This window comes from Lethenteron reissneri, chromosome 10 (assembly GCF_015708825.2).
Source record: "Lethenteron reissneri isolate LAM-NWPU_2019-01 chromosome 10, ASM1570882v1, whole genome shotgun sequence".
NCBI lineage: Eukaryota > Metazoa > Chordata > Hyperoartia > Petromyzontiformes > Petromyzontidae > Lethenteron > Lethenteron reissneri.
Window position 1 is genome coordinate 6065713 of NC_083788.1, and position 9741 is coordinate 6075453.

A 9741-nucleotide genomic window follows, 5' to 3' on the forward strand; every position below is an offset into this window, starting at 1 on the left:
TCCACCGCCAGGAGTCTTCCTTTTCCGGTTGCGCTGCAGCCGCCGCCGCCACGAAATCATCCGCGAAGTGACGTCACCCATTTCTCGACGTCATCTCGCCGCCACAAGACACAAGCGGCGGATGACGTCACGGCCCGCCCCCCTTCCCGCCGCCAACGAATAAGAGCGCGAGCGGCTATGACGTCACCGACGTCCCCCCCTCCTTATTTACTGACGGAAGTGACGTCATCCCCCCCTCCACCGCCAGGAGTCTTCCTTTTCCGGTTGCGCTGCAGCCGCCGCCGCCGCCATGGCGCGAGTTTACATCGGCAAGCTGAGCTACCAGGCGCGCGAGCGGGACGTGGAGCGATTCTTCAAGGGCTTCGGTCGTCTCGTCGACATCACCGTCAAGAATGGGTACGGGGCGGTTGGTTTTGTGCGGTGGTGGTGGTGTGTGAGGGGGTTGTGGTTGTGGTGGTGGTGACGGTGCCCAGAGGGGAGGAGGGGAAAGCCGCGAGGCGCGCGGGAAAGAGGCGCGGGAATGGAGGGGTAGGCCCGAGGGGGGCGGGGCTTGTGGGGGAGGGGGGGCTCACAACCCCCCACAACCCCCACCATAATATTCTTAGGTTTTTTTCGGTAAAGTCACGTAGGTAAAAAATTTAAATTAATAAAAGTAAAAAATAATAAAAGTAAAAAAAATAAAAGTTAAAAAAATAATAAAAGTTAAAAAAATTAAAATTAATAAAAGTTAAAAATAAAAATAATAAAAGTTGAAAAAATAATAATAAAAGTTAAAAAAAATGAAATAAAAATCACGACGTTTCGGAGGCAACACACGCTTCCGTCTTCAGGTGGAGCCGTCACGGCCACGACGGCTGTATCAAGATGGTACACGGGGAAGAAGCTGTTGCACGTGGGGGGGGGGGGGGGGGGGGTAGCGAGAGAGATGTTTTAATAGAGATGGATCGGTGATGGTATAGATGTGTTATTGTGACTTTACCGAAAGAACCAAAGAATAATTCCTGCAGTCACGAAAGCTCCAAAGTTAAGATTGTGTTATTGGTGGTTGAGGGGAAGATAGGGGGAGGGGAGGGAGCGACACAATGGGAGAGATGTACACTATATAAAAAAATATATAAATATAAGAGATGTACACTGTTGAAGCAATACAGTCGTGGAGGAAGATGTCTCGAGAAACGTGGTGGTGGTGGGAGGGTAGGTGGATACACAGAGATGGAGATTCATCGTTCGAGGTGTATTGGAGAGCTGGTTGGGGGAGATGCATGTGGGGATATGTGTACAAGGGGCAGAGAAGGTTCGATTTCAGGATTTTATTTGTTCTAGCCGCAAGGGCCCAACGAGCTGAGTTTATATTTCATGGTCGTGCTCCGACGGTGCAGATGTTGTACAGTAAGGCTCTTGGCTACACTCGTGGTTACACGAGTCGCGATTCAAACAATCGATGTGTGTGTTAAAGGGGGAATAGGGAATCGGTGTTAGTTGATAGAGGGATGGAGAGCTAAGCGAATATTAAACGTGCGGATTATTGAGAGGGAGATAAGAAATTGACGACGAGAGAGAAATGAAAATTACGACGAGATAGGGAATAATTTAAGGATGCGGATGGTGTAGATGAGAAAAACGATAGAGATCGGGAGAGTAAGATATGTGGGGAGAGATGAGGGAGAGTATGTCGAGGAAAATGTTGTTTGAGGTGATAGAAGGGAGATGAAGGCGACACGACATGAAAGATGTGTGAAAGATATTTAGTGAAATATAGGTAGAGAATTCGATGTAACGACCAAAAGATGCGGAGAGACGGTAAAAAGAGGAAGAGATGACACGGGAGAGATAGGCGGTGAGAGATTTAGTTAATAGGCGGGAGAGATTGGAGATGGAATCGGGTTAAGTGAGCACAGATTGGTGATGAAACAAACTAAACTATGAACAGTTTATATTTGACCAGGTTAAGGCCCCCTGAGCGATGCAGCTCAGCGACCAGGCCACTAATGATGGCTCAACAAGAAATTGCTTATCACGTGGGAAAAAAACGATAGTTACCAAATACTTCAAAAGCAGACTGTGCAGAGAGCTGTGGATCGGTCTTTATATAATAACGGAGAGATTGAAAAGTGAAAGCGAAGATGGAGATTGTCGAAAATATATTTCATTATATCTCCCCGCACATCTTTCATTTGCCGTATCGCCCTGAAGAAAGATGGGAATAAGGGGCGGAGGAACAGCCTTGCAATCGGTTCAACATTTTAATAAATAACAAATCTGCCTCCATGTTTGCTTCTACGTCTCTGGCGATGTACCCACGCCCATGTTTTTACGTCTGCGAGCGAGCTATCAAGGTGGTCCGGGGTTCTCTAATATCACCCTCCACCATTGTAACTGGCGTCGTCTCCTCCTCATCCGTCTAAACCGTCCCCGATTATCTCGCTAATTTTTCTATCTGTATTATCTCTCCATTATCTCTCTCCCCCCCCCCCCGTGCGTCTGTCCCTGCCGGCGTGATGGCCGTGTGCGCGCACGTGTGTGTGTGTGTGTGCGTGCATGTGCGTGTGCATGTGTGTGTGCATGTGCGTAGCTTTGGCTTTGTGGAGTTTGAGGATGCCCGCGACGCGGATGAAGCCGTCTATGAGCTCAACGGGAAGGACATGATGGGCATGCGCGTGATCGTCGAGCGCGCGCGTGACTCCTCTCGCGATGGTCGCTGGGGGGGTCCGCCGCCTCGCGATTCTGCAGGTACCACCCGACACTCCAGCCCAGGTAATTCCCCCTCTCCTCCCCTCCCCTACCCACGAATGATATGCTAAGTACACCCACCCCGTCACTCCCCTCGGTCGATTTAACAACACTTAAGAAAAGCAAGAGGCATGACTTGTATTATGGTAAAATTAAAATTGTTAGTAGTTGGGTTATGCCTTGCATGCATGTCATGTGACCGCCGCCTTTGTATGTTCAATGAATGCCCTTCGCTTTGTGTAAACCACCAGCTGGGCAGAGCTGAACCTTTGGCCGTTTTGTTGTTTAAGGGACCAAATGTCGTGATGGGGGTTTCTCATCGTTTACAGAAAATGCTGGACTTGAATCGCGTCCCCAGCCACTCTGCCAACCACCCATAATCACCCGCTAATCGATTAACCCCAACTCCACCCACCACAGTGGCTTGATTAATTTTGTTGTGATTTAACCACGTCAGATTGGTTTTCTGTACAGTTTTGTTTGCTCAAGTTAATGATTTGGGGTCGTGATTCGATTCAAGATAAAATAAAAATCCGTACTGTCTATCTCATTTGTACTGTGTATCACATATGTACTGTCTGTCTTGATCCGGTCCAGTGCGGATCGAACCGCTTGCTCAAGCAGCTTCTGTGGGCCGGATAGACGGGACTAAACGGGCACGGCATGGGCTAGAGAAGAGATGGTCTGATGTGGTACGGGAGGATTTGGAGCTGATTGGACTTGTCGATGACTGGTACCGGCGGTGTCAAGATCGGTCTCTGTGGAGGAGGCTCTTGAAGGTCGCTACTGGGCAGTTGAAGGTAGCCGCCCTCCAACGAGCAGAGCGCCGGGCGGCTAAACACAGCGAGGTGGCACAGTGGGGCGCACAGTTGGTGCATCTCAGTCAGTTAACCCATAAACACCTGTCTGTCCCATGACAGCAAGCCTTAACGCTGCATGTGGCCACAGTGTACCTAGTCTGGCACAAGCGCTGTGGTGACCTTACCGTCACTTAGTGGTGAATGGTGGCTGCTGTTTTGTGTGTTATGTTTGCGTGCGTGTGTGCGTGCGAGAGGTGGCGCAGTTCTTAGTACACTGCGCTACAAACCCAGTGACCCGAGTTTGATTCCCGGCCACAGCTAACGTCGGTGGCGAGTGATATCTGAACCGGTCCTGGGCCTCCCCTAGATGGACTCCCACTTTACAATGAGTACCTAGTGCAGTGCGTGCACATTAGCGCTGGGGGAAAAAAAGCAGTCGGGCTTAGTTTTTCTGACAGCCCTTGCCCCAACAGTCTATGTAGGCTATAAAGGGTATCACACGTGTGTGTGCGCACACGCATTCACAATTTGTGTATGGCGTGCATGTGTTGTGTACTCAACTGCATGGCACGTGTAGGTGATGTGTTTCTGATGCGTGTGCGTGATTTGCATGCATTTGTGGTGTGTGTGCTGTATGTGTGATTGAGGTGTGGAATTTTGTGATAAATTTGTATGGGCATGGTGTGAGATTTTGTGGTTGTGTGTGATTGTGATGTGTGTGGTATGTATGTTGATGTGGTCTTTGTGTGTTTCATGCGTGTAATTGGTGTACGAGTGGCCAGTAGTTTTGCTTTATGTGCTGCTGTATGTGTATGTAATTGGTGCGTATGATGAATGTGTAATTGTGCTTTGTGAAACTGTTATATATGATGAGCGTGTCGTCGTTATTAATGTATGCGTGTGTCCCCGCTGTGTGTGCGTGTCCCTGCTGTGTTGATGTAACCGATGTGCTGCTCAGGCCATGGGCGCCGGTTCGGGCCACCAGTACGCACCGAGTACCGTCTCGTTGTGGAGAATCTATCTAGCCGCTGCAGCTGGCAAGACCTGAAGGTACGAGCGGTGTGACGTGGCGATGTCCCAACCATTGCCCGTAACGTGATTGACAAGAACCTTGCTGGTGCAAGTAATGATATGAGGGCCCCCCTGTCTAAGTTACAAAATTTTCCCGCTTTCTAAACCAGCACCAAACATTTCTGCTACCCTGTGAACCCTGCTTGCAGTTGGACTGCCTTTACTCAATTCGCTTGTACTAACCTCGATACAGACTCCAACCCAACCCTATCCTCTAACACTAAATCAATTACAGACTGCAACCCTAACTTCCAATACTTAACCGAGTGCAAACTCCAACCCTATCCCCCAACGCTAAACCCAGTATAGACTCCAACCCTAACCTCCTCTAACACTGAACCCAATACAGACTGCAACCCTAACCTCCAACACTAAACCCAGTACAGACACCAAACCCTATCCTCCAACACTAAACCCAGTACAGACTCCAAGCCCTATCCTCCCAACACGAAACCCAGTACACTCTCCAGTCCTCACCTTCACTAAATCCAATTCGGACTCTTAACTTCCAACACAAAAACCAATGTTGATATCAACCTTCATTAACCTCTTCTTGTTTACTCTTTTGAAAATGTTAATAATATTGAGCGATCCCCTGATAGTGATGATGATGATGACGACGCTGTGCCGTCCCCTCCCCCGGTTATTGCGCGTATGCAGGACCACATGCGGCAGGCGGGCGAGGTGACCTACGCGGACACTAACCGTGGGCGAGCCAACGAGGGCGTCATCGAGTTCCGCACGCTCGCCGACATGCGCCGCGCGCTTGACAAGCTCGACAACTCGGAGCTGTACGGGCGCCGCATTCGCCTGACGCGGCAGCGCGCCTCAAGGTGACGAACGCCTGCCCACACAAAGACAAAAAAATACTTGACAATAACCAGCCCCCTGTATAGCCTGTTGTGGCAAGTGCTGTTAGCGAGCACCTACGATGGTTGGCACGGCACACGAGGGGGTGGGGTGGCCCACCACACCCGGGGCCGCCTTAGTCTGGTGATATTTACACACCGCACCAGGGACTAATTTTAGGCTGAGTCGACCTAGGGAAGGTCCAGGACCGGTTCGGATAATCCCTGGTGTTGACCACGAGCGGGAATCGAACTCGGGTTGCCAGGATCGGGAGCAACGCACTAATTGCTACACGACCACTTCCCACACATCGCGCAGACACACACGGCATGTCTAGATATCTTGGAAAAGTAGGCCAAATGCTCTCTTGAAGGGCTGTCTAGAACTCCCTCCATTAGAGGCACTTCCGCCAACAGTGGTGTGATGCAGAATCAGAATCTTTTATACTGGAGGAATCTGATGAGCTATAAAACTTTTTTTAACAGATGTCCAGTAAGGGCAGGTTCAGAAGGTTACAACAAACACCATTCTCAGCTTGTGATGTTATTGATATGGATTGTGTTTAATTTTCTTGTGAATGACCATGCGTGTGAATAGTTGAACGCCTCGTGGTGATTAATGGCGCTGGTCTGTGTGTGTGTGTATTTTACAGATCTGGCTCGCGTAGCCGCTCCCGGTGAGTAATGGACGTCTGTCTGTGGCACGATTACAGGCTCGCACAACCACACTCGCAACATGGGGGGGTGGGTGGTGTGGTGTGGCGATGTACAGCAACACAGAATGGGGAAACCCGAGTTGTCTAAAACTCTTCCCCCCTCTCTCCCATTTCCTTCTGCAGCTCGCGAAGCAGGAGCCGCCGTCGCTCGCCCTCCCGTTCGCCACGGAGACGCTCCGGGTCTCGGTCGCCACGGAGACGCTCAGGGTCTCGCTCGCCACGGAGACGCTCCGGATCTCGCTCGCCGCGGAGACGCTCCGGGTCTCGGTCGCCACGGAGACGCTCGGGCTCTAGGTCTCCGCGGAGACGCTCCGGGTCTCGCTCGCCGCGGAAGCGGTCGGCTTCCCGCTCGCCGCGTAAGCGGTCGGCTTCCCCGTCGCCACGGAAACGGTCTGCTTCCCGGTCTCCACGGAAACGCTCCGTTTCCCCATCCCCACGGAAACGCTCGGCTTCCCCGTTGCCGCGAAAGCGATCCGCTTCCCCGTTGCCACGTAAACGATCCCCTTCTCGGTCACCGCGGAAACGATCGGCTTCCCCGTCACCGCGCAAGCGATCCGCTTCCCCGTTGCCAAGGAAGCGGTCCGCTTCTCCGTCGCCGAGGAAACGGTCCGCTTCCCCGTTGCCACGTAAGCGATCGGCGTCCCCGGTGTCACGGAAACGCTCCACCTCCCCCGCTTTGCGCAAGGGCTCCCGATCTCAGTCGCCACGGAAACGCGCCCGCTCTGCTTCCGGCAGCCGCTCGCGTTCCCCATCTCCCCGCGCGGCCTCACCCACAGCCGCAGCCCCGTGACCCGAGGTCGCAACCTTCCCCAGACCCCGTACCTCTTCTCCCTTCCATTATTACCCTCTGTGTCACCCATGAACTCCCTGTACCCGCATAACCACCCCTGTACCCCCCTAACCCCCATGCCTTTAGCCCCTTGAATTTTCTGTATCCCCCTTGAACCTTACCGGTACTCCTGGCCATTCACTTCCTTTGTTTCACCCTGTGCTCCCATCACTTCTACTACCCTCTTCCCCCAACCTGCCCCTGTCTCTTGAATCTCCCAGAATCCCCAAGTCATCTCGGTACCCTCATGGTCCTCCCTGTACGTCCCCCGTAACCCTCTACCGCGAGTCACCCTCCCTGTATGTTGCTACCTGTCTGCCATGTACCCAGTTTTCCCTTGTCAGAATTGTACCCTTTAACCTATCCCCTCACTCTCCCTGACTCATCCCTCGTTTTCCCTCCCCCTGTTTCCCCTAATTCTACCATTGCCCCCCCCCCCATTTTTACCTTCCCCTGTATTCCCCTAACTCATCGTTCACCGATTTAGAAAAGCAATCACCTGTCAATTACGTTCATTGATGAACAGGTGAGAACTGCATTTGTGCCGTTAGTTTAGTGGTGAGACGTAGGGCCTTGTACGTTAGGAAAGTGGTTAGACTTATCTCCTTTAAGCCCCTACAAGTGCCCTTGTGACCCCCGCCACCAACCCACTCGGGGACAGGGTTTCCCAGACTACATTCCTCACGCCACGCGATGACGCGCCTCCCCTTGTTCAACCAACCACTTCCAATGCAGATTAAGTCGCCACAAGCGACACACGCCTGATGTTTGGTGAACAAGTCCCTCCCGGCAAGGTGGAGTGTCCTGTTCCAGAGTGAAAATGTGTGACGTTGGACACATTCGCCGCACGCACTCTAGTTACGCGCAACACATTGATTTTAACCAGCACGCGCACGTGTGCGACGCACGAGCCAATCATCGGTGCGCAGCATCGTTGTGACTTCGTTTCCACTTGGAACGGAGACCATTGGTGTAAACGTCATCTTCTGCTACCACCGTATTTTGGAAGTCCCTTTCCCAGGCCATCTGTGCTATCGATCCCTGCGGTATCGTTATGGTTCAGAGCTCAAGACCGTCTGTAGCTTTGACGGTTTCTCTTGACGACGGCTGGCGAAATGCCACATTTCCCCTCGTCCCTCTGTTTCTACTCGGCGTGTCTAGAGATGCAGGCGCTTTCGGACGCGATTATAAATCCCACACTGTACCGTGTAATGTGGTCACTTGCAAGCGTTGGGAGTTTGGGAAACCGGGCCCCCCAGTGCCCACTTGCGCATACCCTTGCTCCATGGTCCCATCGAAATTCAGTCCGAGAACGGCCACTTTTATATCGCCGCTTCTGCATTTTGCGTTCACGTTTATCTTCCAGTGCCGTTGCTGTCTTGTGTTTTTATTTTTAAAATTTGAATGTTTGTGAGTACCCCCTCCCACCACCTCTGGAAAACAAATTTTAGTTGGTCCGGGTTCTCTGGGGGGTTTGGGAGTCCGTGCAGTGTGATCTGACTGGGAGAGGAGGGGGGGAGTGTGTATGTGTGTCGCTCATGGGCTTTGGGGGTAGAGGAAGAGGCGGTTAGGGTTGATGGAGTGAGGGATGTGATGGGAGGTGTGAATTGTCAGTGCAGCTGGGGCGTGGTGGGGGAGCGGCGATTACAAACGAACGGCGCTGTCAAACCTCGGCGCTTCACCCTCGCAACCGGTCAATAAATTTCTAACAAATTCTGTGTTCGACTGCACGTGTCCTCGCTGTTGTGTGTGTGTGTGCTGTGCAGCTCCTCCGCATCTTCCGCTCGGCTTCAACTACGTGTTGTTTGGCTGGGAATCTCGGCGCTAGAGTCGGCTGCTCGCAATTGAAAGGGTGCGAGTTCAGGTGGCGTGTTGATTCGCGTTGAGTTTCCAAATGAGTACTGCTTTTGTAAAGTGAACAGTGGTTGTACCCGAGGGAGATTCTCACCCTTCCGGCCATAGGAACGTGGAGTGTCAACAAGCTTCGGGATATAGTAGTAGGTTTTTACCCTTTTAAACTGGTACAAAACTGACACCTTTATTCAAGGCATCATGTTTGCAATGACCACAACACAAGTAGTCAAAAAAGCAAACAAAAAGAAGCAACTCTGATAATGATAATAATATGCACTGTCCTTGAAGTTGAGCTTCGGGATGTTAAACAAATCTCAATAGTCACCGAGTAGGAAACCACCGACTTGTTTATCCTGTTCGATGTGTTCAATGTTTAATTCCACGTGCTGCGAGAATCGCCATTAACACGATTCCTAGAGCTCCCAGCACGTGGCGCTTACGTGGTACAACTTGAAAATATCTTGTTGGGTAATGGTGGTGCAGGTGTTTCTATACCGCACTACGAAACGGGAAACCCCAACTCCAGATTACCACCTTGCCACGTGGTGTCAGAACCTATACTATCCACCTATATTCTTAGGTTTTTTAAATCCTTTATATTAAGTTCACTTGCTTGCTTGCGTGCTTGCTTACGACCATGCAAATCTTTCGGTCGTTTTTTAACCCACTTCCCGTGATCCAATCGAGCTGACATTTTGCACACAGACTCGTGCGAGACAATGTTCGTGAAAATGTTTTTCTAAAATTTTACACTGTTTAGGAAAAACAAATTAAATATTTAATTACCAATTGCTTAATACTGGCAGACAATCATCTGACCCATAGGTGGCAGCCATCTCAAGCCAGAGGACGAGAGGACTCTAGCCGCCACGCATATAAAGGATTTAGAGTGA

At 51.1% G+C, this 9741-nt stretch overlaps 1 protein-coding gene across 1 annotated transcript; it reads left to right on the forward strand.

The window, feature by feature from the left end:
* The first annotated feature begins 230 nt into the window (after positions 1–230).
* Positions 231–8712, forward strand: LOC133340864 (serine/arginine-rich splicing factor 5-like). The gene is made up of 6 exons (XM_061549309.1): positions 231–396; positions 2573–2754; positions 4489–4580; positions 5262–5434; positions 6103–6126; positions 6289–8712. Exons 1-6 carry the CDS (start codon positions 290–292, stop codon positions 6953–6955), a joined length of 1245 nt encoding a protein of 414 aa, XP_061405293.1. The 5' UTR covers positions 231–289; the 3' UTR covers positions 6956–8712.
* Positions 8713–9741: the final 1029 nt, after the last annotated feature.

Coding starts and splice junctions, on each gene's coding strand:
- LOC133340864 (XM_061549309.1), top strand. CDS start 290: ATGGCGCGAGTTTACATCGGCAAGCTGAGCTACCAGGCGCGCGAGCGG. Junction 2,755..4,488: donor CACCCGACACTCCAGCCCAG/GTAATTCCCCCT, acceptor TGTGCTGCTCAG/GCCATGGGCGCCGGTTCGGG. Junction 6,127..6,288: donor GGCTCGCGTAGCCGCTCCCG/GTGAGTAATGGA, acceptor TTCCTTCTGCAG/CTCGCGAAGCAGGAGCCGCC.